Source organism: Colossoma macropomum, unplaced genomic scaffold, assembly GCF_904425465.1.
Source record: "Colossoma macropomum unplaced genomic scaffold, Colossoma_macropomum, whole genome shotgun sequence".
NCBI classification, from domain to species: domain Eukaryota; kingdom Metazoa; phylum Chordata; class Actinopteri; order Characiformes; family Serrasalmidae; genus Colossoma; species Colossoma macropomum.
In genome coordinates, this window is record NW_023494792.1 from 38,626,211 (window position 1) to 38,648,477 (window position 22,267).

Here is a 22,267-nt window from a genome sequence, read left to right on the forward strand (position 1 = left end):
ACTGCTTGTGAAAAAATGATCTTTTGACAAATGATAAAATACGGATTTTAAATAAATATCTAACAATTTGAAAACTTTTATATCATGACAATTCAGGACATGTCTTATTCAGTAATGCACTGAGTTTAAAAGATATTGATCCTAGCAGTTCTGTCACTCTCAGTCATCTTTATTTGGTGCGTTGTGAAGGGATCCAAAGATGTAGCCATGTGATTATGAATTTGTGTGACTACCATAACACTAACGCAGTTCAGATCGGCGCTTTCAGGATTCTTGTACTATTGTTATTGTGTCGTCAAAGCTCTGCAGACAGCAGACATCCCACAGAACCGTTCATGAGGCGTAAATGATTCTTCCCGTTTAAATGACTACATTGAGAACCCCATCAAGAACCCTTTAGGAACCTTTCTTTTAAAGAGTGCAGAGCTTGTCACCATAGGAACCATCTGCTTTCTAGAACTGATAACTGATGTCATTTGAGCCTGTTTTCTCCTGCAGCAGTAGTCACCCCAGTCTGTGTTCATTTGAATTTCCTGCTTCACTGGTCACAGTGGGGGCTATGTGGGTGGGTACGGGGAAGGACTGTGCGCGCGCGTGTGTGTGTGTGTGTTTGTTTGTGTGTGTGTGTGTTTGTTTGTGTGTTTGTGTGTGTGTGTGTGTGTGTGTGTGTGTGTGTGTTTGTGTGTGTGTGTGTGTGTGTGTGTGTGTGTGTGTTTGTGTGTGTGTGTTTGTGTTTGTGTTTGTGTGTGTGTTTGTGTGTGTGTGTGTGTGTGTGTGTGTTTGTGTGTGTGTTTTGTGCATCTTTAAAGCACACAGATTTACATGATTTTGGGGTCTGTAAGGCTAAAGCTGTTCTTTGTTAATTCAGTCATGCTGAATACAAAATGATGCCTTAAGGCTTGTTCACACTGAGACAGATTTTTACAGACCAAAAAAACTAAGTGATTTCTAAAGTAGTTAGGGTTGGCTAGTAGGGTTGGCTGGTTAAAATTCTCCAGGTATGGGTTTTGTCATAGTTGTTAAACCACAAATGCAGATAACACAACATTAAACAGTACATGTCACTACCCATTCTGCTCCCCCTGCCTGATTTGCACTATGCATGCCACTGTCAACGCATGTGTGCATTGCGTTTTACGATGCTGCTCGATCTGCACCCCCATGCTGATATTTTTATGACGTCATATTAGTGAATTGCCCTGGATTGTTTAATTGTCTTTTAGAGTTTAATACTGCTTAGTATTCCTCTCGTGTCACCTGAGGAGCTGATTGATTCAGTAAGCTGCAGTCTTGGGGCCTTATCTGCACAACAAGCCAATGTGCATCAGCTGGTACTCAAGTGTGAATGGCTGTAATATTTTCCTAATTTTAGCAGCGTCTGATGGTCAAATGCGCAAGCGTATGGGACACGTATTAAAACAAATGATTTGAGAAATTTGATAAGGCTAAAGTTGGCTTCTTATTTGAATTTCCTGTTAAACCTTAAATAATACAGCAATAACATTGATGTACCTGTACAGCTGCCAGAACGCACCTGCGGCTCTGTTTAAGGTGGACCAGAAAATTTGAAGAAAAACTGGCATATAAGAAGCCAATTTCAGCTTTATAGAAATTAGAACTGGGTATATCTGCTGACCACAGCAGACTGCAGTATAGTTAAGTGCTGATGTTATTAACATGCATACAGAATGTGATTTAGTCAGCCAATCAGCAGTCTAGATTTTGAAACAAGCAAGTTTGTTGGCTCAGAGATGCTGACAAGACTGAATACTTTTTGAAATTCAGTGAAGCAATTCAGTCAGTACCATAAAGGGACTGAATTTCGATACCCAGGCTCTAAGCATAATAGGCAGTTCACATTAAATCCAGTGTGTTTTAAATGTGCTACACATCATCTCTCTACATTATATCCTGTGCTCTGTAAATGGGACTAGAAACTCAAAAGTTCTCATAAATGTCTGCTCTTTCTTTTTCTCTGCCTGCTTTATCTCTCTTCTCTTTCTGATCTGAGATTTCTTGTTTTTTTTTGTTTTGTTTTTACATTATCCACTACAACACAAGAGACACGAGGGAAGCTAATACTTTGTAGTTCTTCACAGGCACGAACAGAATACACCTACAATAAAAGTCCATAAACAGTTGCTAATTTTAACCTATTTTCTCCCCAACTTAATCATCTCCAATTCCACCCGCTAGTTAGGACTCCCCCAATCACACGATGCTATCAACGCTAGGAGGGTGAAGGCTAACACAGGCTTCCTCCGAGACCTGTGAAACCAACCACCGCATCTTTTCGAACTGCCGCTCGCGTAACGTCACTGGACAGCCGAACGCGCTCGGAGGAAAGCGCCAACCGCCAGATCTGTTACGTCAGCTAACAGACGCCTGCGCTGACTAGCATCGCGCTGAGTGATGGGGGGAGAAGGAGGGGCCATCCCACCCACCCAGAGAGAGCGAGGCCAATTGTGCTCTCTCGGACTCCCGGCTACGGACGGCTGTAGCATCACCAGGGATCGAACCCGCGATCTCCTGATGATAGGGCCAACGCTTAGACGGTTGCGCCACTCGGGAGCCCCAGCAGTTGCTATTCTGATGTTTTGTCATATCCCAGTCTTTCAGCTACTGTCTGCCGTATGTTTTCTTTGACCTCCTCATTTTTATAGTCATGACGTTGCTTGTCGTATAAGCTTTTGTACTCCGCCACGAGCAAAGTAAGATGTTGTGCAGGCATCATGCTGCGCATTTGTATGGACTGCACCTGTTGGTCAGCCTGATATTCACCGCATCTGTACAAAATGGAAAGTTTAGCTGGCTGTGATTAAAACTGAATGTGAAATTAAAGTGTGTGTGTGTTTTTAAAACATTTTCACAATCAAAGAAATATTTTAAACCATTCCTTAAACAAAGTGAAGTTATACTCTGTTATTTTTTCCAGAATAAATCATTGTGCAACCTTTTGTTACAAAGTTTTGGACTGTATGGTTCACTTTGGAGTGTTGTTATACTGAAAGAGCAAAAACAGAAAAGACTCACAAAAATAAATCCACAGAAAGCAGATGACAAGGATGACTCAACCTGCTTAACATTTTGTTGTAATTTTATCCTGTGTTTTCGCTATTTTCATTATTTCTGTCAGGTAACAAAGTCTGTATATGAGTGCATTGTGACATCTGGAAGGAAATCTGTGCTAGTGTACAGTATTAAATGGGCTTTTCCATTCATCACTGCACTTTTCCTTCCATCAACGCACTAATTCCAGCATTTGTCATTCATTTGCTCAGCTTTACTGCTGTTGAATAATTTCTCAGCTTAACAGGGACTGTTTTTTTTTCTGTCTTTGTCCTCAGACCGTGGCTCCGTTTCAGGTGACGTTACGGGATGACAACTTCATCTTTATAACCTTGGAACCCTCTGACATGAGGGAAAACGTCACTGCATATGCTGCCAAGATATCTGGGGAGCCACATAGCCACATCCTGCCCTTCCAGAGTGCCAACAGTAGCCAACTGGCTTCAGCTACTCTCCTTTATAACACCTCCTACCATGGGCTCTGCTACACCATCAGCCTCCTGACGGGCAATGCCTCTACCTGGTCCAGACCAGACAAATCTGTGGCTCTGCTCACAAGTAAGACAGCTAGAGGGTTGATGTGGTTAGACAGAACGCTGTTTTCAGTAGTGATGTGGACCAGTATTGTAAGTTCTATGTAATTCTGTCATGTTTATTTGATTAAAAAATATATATCATCAATTTCATGAATCAGCAGTCAGAAGTTTGCATCCTGATTTTAAATCAACCATGTTCTACACTTTTCATGGATTTTTTTTTCCCCCTCAGGTCTATTTCTATACCAAAACAGTCATAATACATTTTTACAGACCATTTTCCAATTTCTCTTTATCCTGTAACATAAGACAAGTTTTTGTTACTCTGCTGAACATGCGCTTAATGAATTTTTATGTGCCATATAGTGTTTTTATATATTTACTTATATATTTATATTAATAGTGCATCTTTATAGTTTATGTATTTTCATTAATATATTTTCAGGACTCTGCATAGTTCATAATGTTGTTTGATCTTTTAAAGAAGATTCTGATAACTGAATCAATTTTCTAAATAATCAGTAGACTAGCAAATATAGTTGATAATTTCTACTCTAAATAAAACACTGCTCTCTGCCTGTACACTGTTAACTCTTCTTCTTTACAGAGCCTCTCCCTTTAGAGAGTGTGCAGATTTCAGACTACCGGGGAGCTCCAGAGACTGGAGTAGTGTTCGAGCTCAGCTCCCCTGAGAGGAACACCTTCAGCAGAGTGAACATCAGCTACTTTGAGGGCCGCGAGCAGCGATCTATGCTCTACAAAGGTCAGACCTTGGGGAGAACAGATGGGCGCTGCCCACAGGGGTCATTAGCTCATATGGCAAGGAAAATGACTTAAATTAAAATTACTTGCAGCAGGGAATATGTGTAGAAAAAAACTGTAGCAAATGGCTCATGAATTCAAAAAGATCAGAAGGAAAAAAGTTCATTTTGTACTTTACGCAGTTTTGCCTAATTTAAAATGCATTTTTTTTATATTGTTGAATATTTTAATGACTATTTTTTTCTGGTCTGACAGCTTTGCTTGTTTTGCTCCTGAATATATTTAATTCAATAGACAACTGTTTTAACCAGATTTCCTGAAAGGAAAGACCGTTTTCAAACACTGGCTGCCTGGAACGTGCTACAGCAATATCACCTTCCAGCTGATCTCAGAGGCCACTGTCAACAAAAGCACCTTGGTGAAGAAGAGTGAAGTGACCCATGAGCCACGTCACCACAGGACAGGTAGTTTTCCATATCTAGATAAGAGGTCTTCAGATCCAGATCTTGGAATTGAGGTAGTTAATTGAAATGTTGATGTAACTGATTGGCCATCTAGTGTCATACAGAAGGGATCCCTGAGGGCCTGGAAACAAAATCTAATGTTTAGTTTTTTTGTTTTTTTTTATTTAATAGTGTCAACATGCTTTCTGTATTCAATCTGTGCAAGTATTGTAGTAATTCTCTTTTTTCATTGGTAAATTTTGGTTGGAAACAAAAGGCTTAATATCCTGAAATGGCCAACAGAAAATTGTCCAATCATCAGGTTTTTTTTTGTCTTGGCAGATACAAGCAAATGAGCTCTCCTATTGCTTTAGGAGCTGGACAGAACTTACACATTGTCACATCCATCATAATTAGGAACTGATAGTGGAATCAGCCAAAGACATTTGACTTACAATGAGTGGCACCAATTTTGGGAGACAAAAAACATCACTCTAGGCCTTCTGGAAGTCCTAGATACGTCATTGACTGTAGTCTAACCAGTGAGTTTCAGTCAGATGTTAGAAATGGAAAACAATGACGGCAGCTCTATGCCAGCGTTCTTTACTGAAGGACTGTAAAACTGCAAAATTCAAGGTAAAATAAATGTTAATGTCTATTTACAAGCTTCAAATATAAGACATGGAATGTCTTTTGTCGCTAACTTAACAGGCGTTAAGAATTGTGAGGATTTATTTGGTCTGCAGTGGGTGATGGTTGTGTTAAGACTACATTTTATTGACCTTTATTCGGGTTTGGTGTCTAAACTTGGATCAGTGAGTCTGGTTGGGTCATACTCGGACAGAATGTTCTGGGGTAATAGTCGAGTTTAGCTAAAAAATTTCAGTGTAAACACATTACTGGGAATAGTTAAGCAGGTTAATTACTGACAGTATTGTGTTTTGAGAATATCTAGATTGGCATGTTTATGAATGACAGAAGAAGGTGTAGGGCTGACCCAAAGAGCATTTTACAGGCTTTGAACACTCATGTTTCCCCATGATTGCTTGACTATTTGTTCTCAGTACTACCCTTAAAAACAATAATGCTTAAATGAATTATTTGATCATAAACCAGGAGTTTAAGATATATTAATTTGTTTTAGATTTAGACAGAGGATTCAGACTGGATGTTTGCCTACCTAGATAGCAGCAGTGATACAGAAATAAGTACATTTTTAAAAATCTTGAAGTGTTGAGTTTTTATTGTCACTTTAGCAGGCTTATTAAATGTAGAGCTAGGTGCACCTGTTTTCAGTTCAGAATTAACCTTCATCATTACAAACATTTGGCCATCCAATTTGTTTTAATTACTGTTTGAATTGTGACTGGACAAATCTGTCACAGTTCCCCATGGATCGACACCTTCTGTGACATTAATTATTCAGGTCAGTTTGAATGTTAGCACACATGAACTCAGAGGAACCTTCAGAGTCATTCTGACCCGTGTTGGGTTCATTATCCTCCTATCGGCATCCAATTAAATTCACTTTGTCCCAGAGGAGGTCATTACTTATTAAAGATCCTTTTCTCAATAACCTTAACTTCATTTGTTATGAGGCACAGCTGCAATGTGTAACCTCTTTTTTTCTTTCTCTAGTACCCAGCCCTCCTCTCAACGTATCTCTGAAGATTGTTCACCTCAGTGGAAGAGGCTTGCCGGTGACTCACTTGCGTGAGACCGTGCAGAAGGCAGCCCATGAATCCCCTTTTTCACGCAAAACCCGCGACATCCCCCTAATAGAGGAGCAGGAAGAGACGGATATTCAGGAACGAGAACAGGAGCCGGATCCTGAAGAGGGGGCTAATACGGTTACCCAACAGCCCCACAGTATAAATAGCAGCTTAGCACAAGTTATGAGCACTGCTGAATACACAACTACTGAAGAAAATGTCAACATAAACTTCAGTAACACTTCAGCAGATGAGAACACGACGGATGCCTCATGGCCAGAGCCCACAGGAAGTCCTTCTCCAACTGAAGATGAGTTTGTGAATGCAGTTGTCCCGGAGTATGAGGACTCAAACGAGCCAGGTTCAGCCATGGACCTCACCCCAGAGCCCACAATCATGCCCACTAAACTGCCCCCAATTCTGCTGGAGCTCCGCTGGCTGCCCCCTCGCCCTCCCACCACATTTGATGGCTTCAATATCTACATCTATCGAGATGGTCAGTTAGTTTTCCAACTGAATGAGCATTGACAGCTGTTTGTTGACTGCAGTACTACTAGGACTGTTTTTGTGGTTATGCAATTAAACTAATGTGCTCTAAAATGTATGTTATAAATAAGTAGCCCTGTCACTTAGATTAATAATCAAGTAATGTACTGATTTTGACATTGAATAATTGAGATTTTGAGAAAAGGCCACACAATAAAAATGTATTTGATTGAACAATAACAAATGTATTAATTTCATTTTAATGAAATGATTTTTTTTATTCATGGCGTTTAGTCGCATAATCATACCAGCCCTATATAAATAACCTTTTTATTCATATTTTTATTCTTTTAGTGATCCAGTCTGTCTAATATAAGTTCCGGTATTAATAAATCCATCTTTTGAGCATTATTGTTGGTTTACATATTAATGGCTAACTTTATTTTAAAAAAATTCTTAGTAACTTAAAAAGACAGATTAGATCTTAATAATAATGCTAATAATTTTACCCCTCTTTCCCAGGTAACTCAACGGAGATGGCCACTGTGGACGAAAACACTCACGAATTCTTTACTGAGCTGTCTGAACCTGGAACATACCGCGTGCTGGTCACCACAATTAGCTCCTCAGGAGATTGTGAGCCTAGAGAGAGCGCTCCACACACAGGATTCACCTTCTACCTCAGTGCGTACTGTCCTTTACTGTTAAACATGAAGCCAGATGTTCGTACTATAAAAAACAATTTACAGTACTCTGATGAATTCCATTTTAATACTATGCAGTGACATATCAAACATCTTATTTATACTGCATGTTTTCTTGATGAAAAGAAAGGCTATTATAGATAACAAAATACATAAGAAAACAAAAGAGAGTTTCCAAGATGACACACTAGAATGATTTTAAATCAGCTGGCAGAAAAGCCCATTAACTGGATAAAAAAATAGAAAAACAGTTCCCTTGCTGACATTAAGTCAAAATAAGAACTTCTTGATGGTCAAGATGACAAGTTTTGATGTCTTTGACTATTATCCATGGTGTCATTTATACAAAACGAAACATGACCATGTACCCCAGTAGGTTTCTCTGTAGGTGAAGCAGATCTTCACCAAAAGAAATGAAGAAAAACACACAACATGACATTTCTTCTAATTAGTGAATTCAGCTATTTTAAAGAACACCCATGGCACAGGCGTTCAGTTATGTGCACACACAGCTTGTATAATCTCTATAGAAAAAGCATTGTCAATAGAATGGGATGCTCTTGGGCAGCTGCACATGAGCTTAAGGTCATCATGTCCAATGCTAAGTGTCAGTTAGAGGGGTATAAAGCCCCCCAGCACTGGGCTGTGGAGCAGTGGAACTGTGTTCTCTGGAGTGATGAAGCAATCATCATCCAGTACCTTTTAAATGAGTCAGAGTGGAGTTTGTGATCCAGAACTAATCATCCAACATCAGTACCAGATCTCACTAATGCTCTCAGGGCTGAATACAATCAAATCCTCACAGTAATGTTCCAACATCTACTGTAAAGCCTTCCCCAAACAGTAGAGGTTGTAACTGCAGCAAAGAGAAGAGAAACTCCATATTAATAGCACTGATTTCAGAAGTAATTTTGAATGAGCAAATGTTTATACATTTTTGGAAACATAGTTTATCAAGTAAAATATATTTGCAAATGAGAAAGTCTTACATTTTTAACACGACTGTTTTTTAATGCAAAAAAATATTATTTTTTTGTCTTTGCTGAGAAGGTGTTCTTTTCATATCTGTATTGGGAAGATACTTTACATTTGTCAGCCATGCAAAACCTCACTAATGTAACAGAATGGATGACTCTGTTTTTGTTGATTGGTTGATTGAATAGTTATGGGTAATGACACCTTTTTAAGCCCTTAGTGAAGCAGGGCCTCGCCTAGTCTTTAAAAATTTGCATGCTTCTGCCACCTTCTCAACTTCAAGATGGTTGACACATCTACTCACTCAGAACCTGAGTCAGCAGCCAACAAGTGTAGTATGTTATTTACTTCGAGCTGTTGATATAAAATGATACAGTGAAAAAGAAAATAACTTCCTTATTCCCAGTGTTCAAGGTTCAAGTATACATACTGCAAAGTGTTTAATTGAGATCAGTTTAGATATTTCCATTTTCATATTTGAATGTCTAGGTTTTGCAAGAGCCTGTGCAGGCTGGCTATGTTGGCATGCTTTATCTCTGTGAAAGTTAGCAAACTTGGCTGTTGTGGGTGTTTGCTTCCCCAAAAATTGTGAGCACCAGCTACCACTGCTGTGTGCATAATGTTGATGTCAGTGCAATACTGGAAAGATATGGTGGTCACTTCAGTTTATATATTAACAGCTAACATATGCAGTTAAAGGAAGACCAAAGGAAAACAAGAAAGCTTACAGTTAATGGAAACGTAAGCATTGTGTAAACTACATTCTTAGTTTATTGCACACTTGAATAAAACCACACTGCGTGGTTAAGGTACCTCTAATAGACTTGTTTATGTGGTTTCTGACACTCAGTGACATGTTGTTAGAAAGTTAGTACTACTGTGAGGGCTGTGTAATATACTTTTATTTTTCAGGGAAAAAAAGTTTTGATTTGATTTTTTTTGTCAAAACATTCCTTTGAGATAACCGAACCTACATCCCTGGTGACAGGATGTAAAAATTGAGTCCCCAAGTTACCAAACAGTGACTCTTTCAGTGAACCTGACATTATGCACTTCATAGTCAACATCATAGTCATTCTTTCATTTTAAAATCCATATGCTGGAGTACAGAGCCAAACCGAAACTGTCCAGTTAGTTATCATTTTACTCTCTACGCTGTAGGCCCCACAGGTGAATGGCTGCAGCAGCCGACAGAGCGTCCGCAGGCAGTTAGCGTGAAGATGCTGGGAACAAGCACTGCCTCCGTTTCCTGGGCTCCGTCCGCTCAGAGCCACAACGGCAGCCTGGTGTCAGTGCTGTCTTTGACCTGCCTCAAGCCCAGCCCCAGCCAGCGCATGGAGAACACCTACTGCTCTGAGGTATGGCAGTCAGATCTGTTCTTCAGTTAGTGTGCAGCACATTGAATAAGCTGCAGGACCTACGCTACATTCTTTAAAGCAGTGGTTCTCAGCCCTTTTCAGTGCTTCCTCAGCTCTAACACACTTGATGCAATTAATCAGCTAACTATCAAGCCCTTTCCTGAGGTGAAGTAGGTATGTCAGAGCTGAGAAAACACTTAAAATGTACAGGACATGGAGCTTCAGGACCGGGATTATGGATCTAATGAAATTGCAAAGTATGGTTCTTTAAGATCTAAACATGTTTTTTTCATAGTCTTTGACAATATCAGAATAAAAGAAGTAGTACTTAGAGTTGTAGATGCATTGGTATATTATGACAGTCTCATTTTGGCAACATGTCCTTCAGTCATAACGACAAGGTCTTTGCATACACTGAGCAAATCCACTATACTTCACCCTTTGAGTAAAGTCCCCACACTATAGTAGCAGGACAAAAAGTTAAAAGTTTCTACTTTCCTTCATGGTTTTTACCTTAGAAATATACACTGCTATCAAAAATCGACAAATGGTTGAGAGCACTAGTTTCATTGAACATTTAAGTAAAAAAAAAAGTGTGTTGAAATATTTAATTCTAGTTTTTTGAATGCATTTTTCCCTCTAATGTTGCCAATTTTTTTCTTCATTGTAGACCATACAAACGTTTGAATAGAGTTGGTAATTAAGATTCCAGAGATAAATCATGTACAACATAAAGACGGAATTATACTTTTGTACAGTTGTCCACAGTTCTTCTTTGATGCAGTTGTATTTTTTAGATGACTCGTTTGAGTCCTCATATTTGATTTTATGTTACAGGAAAACACCACCAGTGACATCATCACTAATCTGACCCCCGGTGCTCAGTACAGAGTAGTGGTGTATCACACCAACGGACCCCTAATTAGCCCCGCCTCTGAACCAGTTATTATTGATATAGGTAAGCATTTGTGAACCTTATATAGTATGTGTATTTGTCTTCTTTTGAAACCTGTGGAGAATAAGGTTAATGAAAGGGGTATTTTATTACCTAAGAGACGTATCTCAACTTTGGTTGATCAAACTGAAGGACACTTACTAGTAGCAATGTGTGTTTAAGTGAAAACTCTTTTTCTTTTGTAGAACATGACAGCCCGTGAACTATTTTTGACTGATTTTGCACTCTGTTCTGCATCTCCCATTCTTGGCTCTCATTCCCTGAATGTGATTGGTTAACCTTTTCCCCTGTCTCTCTGACAGAGCCAACGGGAGTGCGGGACCTAGTGGTGTATCCACTGAGTCCCACAGCAGTCATACTGAGTTGGCAGAGGCCGTACAATGTAGCCTTCCGCAAGTATGTGCTGCAAACTTTCTTTTTCAACTCTGCTACGCAGACTTCCCAGTGGACCACCTACTACGAGATTGCAGCTACAGCCTCCGTCATTGCCTCTGTGGTAATAACTCAATCTGCCTTGGTCTTCAAAGCTGTCCTGGGGTTACGATTTTTTAGAAGAATATTTAGGTTCAGTAACAGTAACATAACTAATGCCAGAAACACACCTGATGCAAGAACACAGCCAACCGTTCCAATCACACTGGGCACATAGTACATACTCAACATGTGTCCTTATGTTACAGTAGTGGCTATAAACCTCCTAGAAGTCAGAGAAGGGAAGAAAAGAATATGAACATCTCTAAACCTAATCTGCTGTTATTCTAGTTGCCACAAAAACCACGATTATGTTCATAAGAGTGGTTACATGGGTAATTGCTTGCTATATTACCCATTGCTGCAGCACTATAATACAACAACGTAATCAACACGCAGAAATGAAAGTTCTTGACTGATACTGCATTTCAAATACCGAAACATTTTGATGTAAATTTATTGCAGTGAGTAGTGTGAAATCCCATAAAGAACAGTTGGCATCCAAAGTAATGAATTCCAATATTTTTAGTTACACTTTGTGCTTTTGTGCTGTTGTTTGTGAATTTTTTCCGTCTTGTCAAACTGTGGTCTCTGGTGATATCAGTGTGCTTTCCTTTCTCCTACTGTTTCCTGTATTTTGTTTATCAAGTGGGATGTCTTGTTTTCAAGTGGAGAAGTTCCTGCGTGTTGTACCCTCTCTTGATACCTGGCATGAAAATTGATTATAAATTGCTTGTCTAATGTTCCTCATAGAAACTGCGAAATAGTTCCACACAGCTGAAATTTTTACTGTTGATTTGCTGCCGCTCAAAGTATTTGAATACAAAAGAAACTTCATTTTCATTACCATTACCATTATTTATAAAGTCTTATATTCTGGCACTTTGTTGCAGGCCTATCATTTTTTTCTTTTTCTTTTTTGAAGGTCAAAATGGTCACCCAAAAGTGCCATTTTTGATCATTTTCTGCCAAAAATTTACGGCAAACCGAAATCCCTAAACAACACATTTTGTGTATCTTGAAGCAGTTCTGTTTGCATACTTGCATGGGGTATTTTTCTGTCTTTAGTCAGCATAGGGTTTGGCACATAAATGGAACCATAACAAACTGTAGTATTTGTAGTGATACGCTGTGACAGGACACAATGTACTTAAGTACTTAAGAACTTATATAAGACATAAGGAGTTACTAAGCTTCACACTCGGCCTTTTCAATTCATTGCTTCCACTAATACGCAGATGATATTCCAGTGAGCAATCTGCTTTGTGTAATTATTATACTCATGCTTAATTGCATGCTGCATGATCTAAATTGCTCTCTTGCACATTGGGTGGTGGAACAATGTGGGGGTGTTTATTGGCCTTGAGTGAGAATTAAAGGGTGCTGAAGCAGTGAAGTAAGAACACAGAGGGCAGAGGGCAGAGCTTACGAGCTAATTAAATCAGACGGTGTAATGTGATACAGAAACAGATCAATGAGTGCAAAGGCCAGGCGTCCCACCTGATCCTGAGCAGCTGAGTGAAGGGGCTGTGTAGCTGGGAGATAGAGAGAGACAGAGAATTGTTTTAGTGAAGGAAGAATTAGTTTAGAGTAATAGCGGAGCTTTTGATGTAAAGAGAAGGCTTGTGGCAGATAAATTTTATGATGTTCTTTATCCATGGTTGTAGGATTACATGTGGCATTGTGCAGAGATTAAAGCACTACTAAGGAAACATGCCTACAGAAAAGGTCATTGTGTTCACGCTTTTCCCACCTTCTCCTCCCCCCTAAACAGAGAATAACAGACCTGTTGCCTGCATGGTACTACAACTTTCGAGTGACCATGGTGACCTGGGGTGACCCACCACTCAGCTGCTGTGATGGCTCTACCTTGAGCTTTATTACTGGTAGGTTAATATGTCACACAACACTAGCCCTTCAGTGGCTACACATTACACTTGAGCTGCATTTTTTTATGTAGGGCCAGCTGTGTTGTAGTCAAATCACATGCACCACTAGGCTTCACATGAGCTCACAGAATGGAACCATCAGGTCAAAAATGTGGCCTTCGGCATGACTGTAGCTCAGCGACAGATACACACACCACAGAGCACGTTAAATTTCGGCTTGCGGTCAGTTGACTCTCAGATTTCCTCTTAACTAATATTTAGCTTCAGTTACCAGGAACCAAGCCTGTGCTGTGTTGGCTAGGCAACTAAGCTCTTGCTACAGTCCTGAACTTGAATCAAACTTGCATCGAAACTTGTTTCAGCAGAGCACCAGTTTATTTGTTAGTTAGTCAGAATCAAGCCTGTGCTGTGGTGTGCAGCTCTATTTGGATCTATGGCCTGCTCACTAATCTAATGTTAGGGTAGGCAATCAAGCCCCCCCCCCAGCCATGTGTCTTCAGGTAGGTGTATCTTCATGTCAGATTAAGCCTCAAGTCCAAATTGAGTTGCAAGTTGAGTTCCAAGTCAAGTTGAAAAAGAAAGTGGGTCACTTTATAGAGCCAAGCTTACTGATTTGTATTTGCCTGTAATCAAGACACTGCAGGAGCAAGCCAACAGAGTACGAGTTAATAGAGCACCTAAAAAGTAATAAGTTTCAAGACATAGACACATTTCTCAGTTTTGCCTTTTTGCATAAGGAAGCATCCCTGGTTGAAGATCCTTTCAAAGGAGGCAATCCGTGCTGGCAAGCTGTCACGGATGACAGTAGTGTAACATTAGGCATAATGCTGCTTAGTGATTCTGCAGCTCAGACAACAAGCAGCTGAGAGTTAAGCCCAGTACAAAAGACAAGTCTGATCTAAGCTAGGTTATCACTGGTCGGCTACAGATTCCTGAAATAGATTTACCTCAGCAGATGACTTCAAGACAAGTACAGCAAAAAACTACAAAACTACAAAAAACTAGATGTCTTGCACAGCTTACTTTTTAATTTTCTCTTGCAAATATTGCTTATGTTAAATATGCTGTTGTTGCATCGTGAAAAGTATATCACTGCTGTCGGAACAAAACCTTGTACCTCAACGTCTTTGACGTTTTTCAGTTTTTGATATAATTTGAAAATGTCTGTTGCTCTTTGTTGTGTGTAAATTTCATGATGAATGGACCAAAAGAAACGGCCCAAAATGACTTGAAAAAAGTCTGGTTCCATTGACTTACAATAAAAGTAAAGTATGTTTTTTCCTTCTCCTGTAAAGTAAATTTTGGAGATACGAGGTTTTGTTCCAACAACAGCGATATGTGAGTTTCACTACTCACTACAATCTTAGCTTCTCATCAAACCTTTCTCCTAATGCATATGGCACTAACACTGCAACTACTGATGATTTTAAATTAATTGTGATAGGATATTTTTTTATTGTCGCAGTTTATATATATTTGTTTACACACATTATTATTTACACATATGAGACCATACAAACTTCATTTTTTTCAAGTCAAAGTCTGAGACTTACAAGCCCAAGTCTGGTCACAGATCAGGACTTTAGTACTTCACGAGTACAAGTGAGTCCTTTGACATGACTGTCCTTTTCTGGTTGGTTGATGACATGCTCTTTACGGCATATACTGCACCTGTGAACTTGGCCAGATTTAACTCTACACTGGGAAACTTGTTGATTGTCAGAAAGACAGATGTCACTATATAATGTATTAATTCTTTTTCAGCTCCTGAGGCCCCCCACATCTCCTCAGTGGATTATTCCCATGGGGTCTTGTATGTACGCTGGACCTACGGGGACCTCTTCACTGATCTCTCTCACTCCAGAATGCTCCACTGGCAGGTAGTGGCGGAGGGCAAGAAGGGCTCTAAGAGACGCTTCTCTACAGACGTAAGTTTCATCTGGACAACAGCATTTATTTTTGAATGTTATATAACAGTTTATGTAATAATCTAGGGTGTAGTGATCTGCTTAAATCCTTTACAATTACTTTATAATATTTTACCTTTCATGTGTGGTAACCCTTAGTTTCACTGTGTACAAACAAATGTTGTTTCTGAAAATGTCAGGATCAATATGGCTGGAAAAACAATGCCCGTTAACTTTAATGGTTTGCGTGGTGAGTCACCGGACCTCTGTAACCTGCGTCCTGTCTTGATTTACCATCACCATTACTGTCAATTACTGGTCTGTCTTTGGTAATTGACCGTAAACATCCTATTGCGCTGCTACGCTAAACGCTAAAAAAAGGCTAGTGGTGGTCTTAGAGTAGCAGGCTGATCTGTGTGGTCTGAGAGAGAGCATCTTGTCAGCTAATGATGAGACGTGCTATTGATTGTTTCCTTGGTGTACTTTTGAGGCCTAATTAAAAAGGCGCAGGGCAGCACTGGTGCCTTCCTCTGCACTGCCATCTCTCTGGTGCTAGCCTGTAATGAATCCAATTACCCACCACACATATTTATCTAACACAGAGCAAAAGGATTAATTAGAGACTGCTAAATGTTTTCAGACAGAGATAGTCAGAGATGGTTATCTGCCCACCAGCTTTGCTTAGAGACTGTGGCCAAAGGCTGTGCTCCTCTCTCAAAGCAAGATCTAATGAAATGGTGAAGACAAGATTACTGTAGGGGTGCTTTTTGGCCCCTGTGTATTTTGGCTTAGTGTCATTATTGATATGTCTTCAGCCTGTTCTTTCCTGGTCATTGACAGTACAAAGGTGTTTTCCTTTATGAAGAATTTAGAGGCATATTATTCATCATAGGTGTTTGCTGCTGTTTGCTTGTCTGATGCAGGCAGATGCCGTTAGAGTGAATATCTGCCATCAGCATTATTGATGCACATTCAGATCAATCTTTTGTATGATGCCATTGACTTTTAAGCCAACATCCGCCAGTTAGAGTATTGTTTAAGTCGATAGTTACAATCCTTTCGATTGCTGAAAGAGCTGAAAATTGAAATAGCCAGTCAAACATGTTTAATGTTGTGAACTGAGCCATTTCATGTTTCATTATAGACTGCTTTTCCCTACATGAACGACTTAATTTACTGACAGTGTCATTAATATATGATTGACAGAATATCTTGGTCATTGTAGTGTATGAAATTTACACAGTCCAGTATTTGTCTCTTTTGTATCTAAATTTAGACACAAAGATATTTGATAATAATAGAACCACTTCACTATCAAGATGTTTTGTTCAAAATCACCATATTAGTATTGGTTTGACAGTGGGACTTCTCAATCTTTAAGTGCAGTCATTGTGCCTCTTTTAAATGAAAACAAATGCTGTAATTAAATAGCCATAAATTTGAAGCTTTTTACCATGAACTAATGTTTTGAGCAGGAAAATGATTACAGAAGGAAAATACTTAAAGGGACATTGTGGTGAAATTAAAAATGTAGCTTTTTCGTGATTTTATTGTTATTGTGATGGCACAAATGTTTTCAATGTCTGAATTTTAATTCTGATGAGAATGTACACTCACACTTGTTCAGAGCTTGCCACGCTGCATCCAACACCAACGGCAGCAGGCAGAGCCAACATTGTGGAGCTGCAGTGCAGACAGTATTGTCGCTGCTTCTTCTTGACACATTTTATGTGTTCCTTTAACCAGTGTAAGGCCCTTTGGGTCACAACCAGTAGAGCAGTTGCTTAAACTGTAGATGCCGGCATCTACGCCTCTAAGGAGCCTGCACTACTAACACCACTATATATATAAAAGTATATATGTAAGCCCATGTTTACAGATGACCACACAAGACTGTGCACAGAAATGCTTCTATAAATAAGTAATTTATGGCATTTTCATGGCAAAACCTGATTGATTTTTTATCTGTATTTATGCTTAAGTGTACTATATATAAAATAGCAGAATCAGCTTTACCCTCAGCAACAGATTTTATTTCAAAACAGCAGTCACTTCTCTTTAAGAGCAGGGAATAATATTACAGTGTTTGCAGCCTTAGCTGTTTTCTTGTGTTAGAGCTGTCAGTTATGTACAGTGACCCTTTTCTCTTCTTCACAGGTGACACGTAACATGATGAAGGCCACGCTAGCTCTCCCTCCTGGCGACATCTATAACCTCACGGTCACCGCTTGTACTGAGCGTAGCCACAACACCTCCACACCCCACATCATGAAACTGGGTCAGTAGTTGAGCTCTATCCTCTCGACAGCTATCTCAGTGTCAACCAGTTGTCCTTGTAACACATTTGGCCTTACACCTGCATAGTGAAAAAAATCTTTCCTTGATGTGCAGGATCATCTTCATTGACACAGTCTATACCTCACATATTTGGTGTTTACTTTGCTCTTGGAACTTGAAAGCTTGGCTACTTTTGAAGGAAAAAAGTCTTACTGAAAAGTATTACCAGTGAGCTGAAAATAGCTTATCAAACAGGACAGGTAATTCTTTAATGTGAGGCCAGAACCCACATGGAAATATTAGCATGTCAAAGAAAAGCTGCTGCATGGTTTTCTGCCATGGAGAGATGAGTACTGAAGCCTCAGACTGAATGCAATATATTAGCAGTCTAGCTGTCACTGTTACTGGGGACACCTCTGTTAATTTCTCTAGGCCCGTGTGAGTGACCATGGATCCCACTGTTGGAGCATGAAAAGAAGTTTGTATGTGTGCATTTGTATGTATATTAGTCATGCAAATTTTGGCTAATTTTTTATACGGATAACCAAGCGTCATTAGTTGGCTATTATTTGTGAACCAGCAAGTGACCCGTCAAAATAGCAATTACAAAATGGAAACGGGCCATAATTATAGAAAATTCCACAAAATCTTTCTGTCTTAAGTGAAGATCTCACAGATCAAGATAAGATTTTTGACAAGTTCATGTTACAGAAGCAAATCTTATATTAGAAATTTTCTCGTCATACAACATCTTATCTTAAGTTGGGAAATGGTTACCTTCTCGATTGAAACTAACAGTCCACTGTCATGTGTGTTACAAAGCAACCAATGATCCGTGCACAGCTGAAACCCAAACACATAATCAAAATCTTGCTAAAATGTAAGTTAAATCTACTGTTACCAATGGAAACAAGGTCAAAACACAACTAAAGTGCAATAACCTGGTGTATAACTGTTGTTCTGTAATAGCTACCGTCCTAAATTCAGTCCTAAATGAAGTTGTCATGGTGACTAAACCGATAAGATTTCGGAGTTAAGATGCTTGTGTGATACATTTGATGCTTTTGTGATATATTTACGATTATATGACTAAAAACTAAAAAGTTGATGAAATGACTGGGATATACTACGATGAGCTCCAGAAGTTAGTTCTAAAGTTAGATTCACCACTCATCATTAGCCCAAGTTAAAATGAACAGAAGTGCCGTGACCGGGGCTAGCTTTGCTCATTGCTACTCTCACCCTTCTGTCATGTCCTTCTCTGTAATTTTACACAACCATATGTGATTTCAACACACCAAGCATCACACATTCTCAGAGAACACAGAGGAAATAGTCGTCTGTCTTATTGCTTGTGGATTTTAGCTTTTGATACAGTACATTGGTGTAATTGTGCTATCATCCTCTTGGAAAAAGTAGTCCTGAATGCCAGTACTTTTAGCTGCATGATTCATTTTTAGTAGGCCTTTCTAAAACTATCTGGAATCATGTATACAATCCAACGTTCCTCAGTTTGACTGGTAAACCCGCATCTTTAAATAAGAACTGTTGGTTATTGGAAATGAAATCAGTTTTTTTAACTGATATCTTCGGTAGAACAGTTTGTCGGTTAATCATTCACATCCCTGACAAGTACATTATTATTATTTAACATTTTGTTTTAACCCTTACATGCAAGATGTCCATATTTTTCACCCGTCCCACAGTTGTAATAAAAGTGATATTTAGATAGAATTAAAATTCAATTGAGTTTTTATGCAGTTTATAGTTCATTTATTCCTGAAAGTGTTAAGTTCCAGTTTTTCTGTAACTTTCGACATTTGAAAAGTTTCACTTATCAACCTCAAAGCTTATTTTATACATTTAAGTTCAAACATGTGCAAGCAATGAAAATGAAACTTGCAGGGGAATCATGAAGTTTTACTTCCCTGTTAGCAAAAATAACCACAAAAGCTATTTTTCTCACCGTATCTTTTTGCATCATTTAAGGAATACTTTTTTATTCTGCTTTTTCAGAGGAAGTTGCTGTGCATGCAGGGCACTCATCACACATTTTCATTTCACTCTAACAGAGCCAGCACCTCCCAAGTCGCTGTACGCAGTCAACGCCACTCACTCCGCCGTCACTTTGCTCTGGACTGAGGAGGGAGTGGTGGACTTCTACCAAATCAGCTGCAAACAACTCGGTACCAACAAACAACTCAAGGTATGGAGTCATTGTGGTCAAGGGATGTTTTCAGTTACAGTTAGTTTAGATGACAGACAACAACTCCAGTTTCCTACAATGTTAATTAAGGTGTTACAATAGAAATCTAATTGTGAGATCAGATTTGGCTGATGTCTGGGAAAAAAAATCAAACAGGAAAAACAAAAACAAAAAAAAAACAAATGCAAATTTAATGCACAAAGGGCATGCTCAGGTAAGTGTAATTACTATCTTTTATCTCTAATAAAGGCAGCATTCTTTTTGTTATGGAATATTAATGATGCTTAAGAATTCACACTCAGAAGTCACAGTTATCACTAGTGATCACAAAAGCATGATACAGTTTGATAATTACTAATATCTTGTAGCTCATTGAAGCAAGCAGATAAATTTCAATACATATTTGTGTTTTTAAGTAGAAGAGGAAATATTTGTGCATCCATATTATTTTGTAGAAATAAATTCTGTCCTGTTTTTTCTTTAAAACAAACTGAAGTTGCAAGTACTGTTGACACAGAAAGTAGATTGAATATAAGTGCATGCTATGTCATTAGTAATGTAATTGCTAGGGGTATACAGTCGGAATCTGCCCAGATTGGAATCAGAAGATTTTTGCAATTGGACAATTTATTATTTTTATTTTTGGCCAATCTGTTTTGCAGTTTTATGACAATAATATGAGTCAGGTAAATGCACTCACTCTGATTTCAAAGCTGTGGCTTCACCTATACCAAAATGTCATATGCGTGACTCATTGTGCTAAAAGGCATTTTTTATTTAAGAATTTAAAATGTCAATGTGGACTGATAAAGAGCAGATCGTGTACATACAAAGTATGTTGGAACATTAGCTGATAGAAAGTCCTGAAAATGTATTAGTGCATTTCATGTGTTCATTTACTCCACATAGTGTGAGTTTTAGATAGATAGATAAGTAGATAGATAAACAGACAGACAGACAGACATGTAAAGAAATCGGAATCAACTGTAAAAATTCATTATGCAGAGGTGCACCTCTAGTAGTTACATAGAAATAGTATAGAAAAACAGCGAACTATTCCAGACTTAATACCAGTGTAAACAAAAACTACTCAGTCAAATACAGCCCTGTCTAATTCTCTTGCTTCAGGAAGTGTAATGTACCTAAACTGCCGTGGGCCCAGAGCTTATTACTCAAGCCGTTCGCCCACCTCCATGTTCAAACTCTTTAATTTTGTGTACATTTCTCCCTCTGAGACAAAAGCTACCATTTTAAAGTCAAAGGACCGCCCACAGGCTAATGGCCACTGCCATCTCTCCCAGGTTAGTCAAACATTTCACAGTAAACACGGGGGGCGGTGTTTACATCACAGAGCTTTTCCATCTCTCTAGGCGTTGTACATCAGGGCTGAAGCGCAGTCACAACGCCTCCAGGTACTGTCAGAAGGAGCCTGTAGTTTATTAGAGTCATTAAAAAGTAGCGGCCTTTGCGCAGATGATTCACGTGGTTGCCACGGCAGCGGCGAGCCGAGCGCCTGGAGGACGCAGGGCATGACGGCTGTTCTTTTTTTCCCTCTGCCCACACGCCATCATTAGCACAGATCCATCTGCTTCGGCCGCAAGCCACGTTTCCCCCAATGCCACACACCAAAGGCTTTGTTAGAAATTCGTGTTACAAATGTGGAACAGGTTGAAATTGTGGCTCAGGATCCAGGATTCATGTTCCCTTTTTATCCTTGAAAGTATCAAAGTACTTGCAACTGTACATGTGTGAGTTAATCGTATTTGTCCCCTCACAGGCTGTCGAGCCACAGACTGCTGTCTCTCATGTTCTCACTGTGAGCAACCTACAGCCCTCCACCTCCTACAACTGCAGCGTGACCAGCTACAGCTACAGCACACCCAGCGAGCCTGCCTACATCACCATCTCCACCCTAGGTAGCACAGTCTCTGTTGCCCTCACTATTATAGAATGTATAAGATAGGAATGTCCCAGCCTGCCCTGAAAGACCAACATGGGTGCCATTCAGGCATATATTAATAGGCCACAATACAGTGAGCTAGATGCCATTTTTATCCTTTCTTAGGGCTGCTGCACTTCCCTTACTTCACAAAATGATCAAAGTGCAACACATGAGGCACATTTGCAGAAGTGGTTTAAATGTCTGTGGTGTGGAACTTTGTTACTGTGTGAAATGAAAACAGCCCAACAGACCACATATAGTATCTTCAGTGCCAGTGTTTGACTGCAGTTAACGTTGTCAAAACAACATCAGTTAAACAACTAATATACAATACAATAAGATTATTGTAGTCTTAGCTCTAAAGCAAATACAGAAACTTGAAATATGATCGTAGCATATTTAAGATACCATTTCAAAAAAGGTAGTCCAAAAATACAAAACACAGTGCAGTTCAGTTTGTGTCACTTTATGCGTATACTAAAATGATGTTATTTTACTGCAACATTTTAATGTAATTTCCAGTCTAGCATATCTTTGCTACCTTTGGCTGGTTAACTTTAATGTTACTTTGCACT

At 39.2% G+C, this 22,267-nt stretch overlaps 1 protein-coding gene across 1 annotated transcript in view; it reads left to right on the forward strand.

Moving 5' to 3' along the window:
• Nucleotides 1-22,267, forward strand: part of ptpro (protein tyrosine phosphatase receptor type O) — an 80,138-nt gene that overhangs the window by 42,141 nt on the left and 15,730 nt on the right. The window contains exons 2-14 of the mRNA XM_036577110.1: nt 3,348-3,627; nt 4,213-4,368; nt 4,679-4,831; nt 6,449-7,018; nt 7,531-7,692; nt 9,849-10,045; nt 10,883-11,003; nt 11,303-11,496; nt 13,246-13,357; nt 15,125-15,288; nt 17,425-17,545; nt 19,617-19,750; nt 21,528-21,666. Coding sequence (XP_036433003.1) covers nt 3,348-3,627; nt 4,213-4,368; nt 4,679-4,831; nt 6,449-7,018; nt 7,531-7,692; nt 9,849-10,045; nt 10,883-11,003; nt 11,303-11,496; nt 13,246-13,357; nt 15,125-15,288; nt 17,425-17,545; nt 19,617-19,750; nt 21,528-21,666 — 2,503 coding nt within the window. The remainder of the gene's footprint in view (nt 1-3,347; nt 3,628-4,212; nt 4,369-4,678; nt 4,832-6,448; nt 7,019-7,530; nt 7,693-9,848; nt 10,046-10,882; nt 11,004-11,302; nt 11,497-13,245; nt 13,358-15,124; nt 15,289-17,424; nt 17,546-19,616; nt 19,751-21,527; nt 21,667-22,267) is intronic.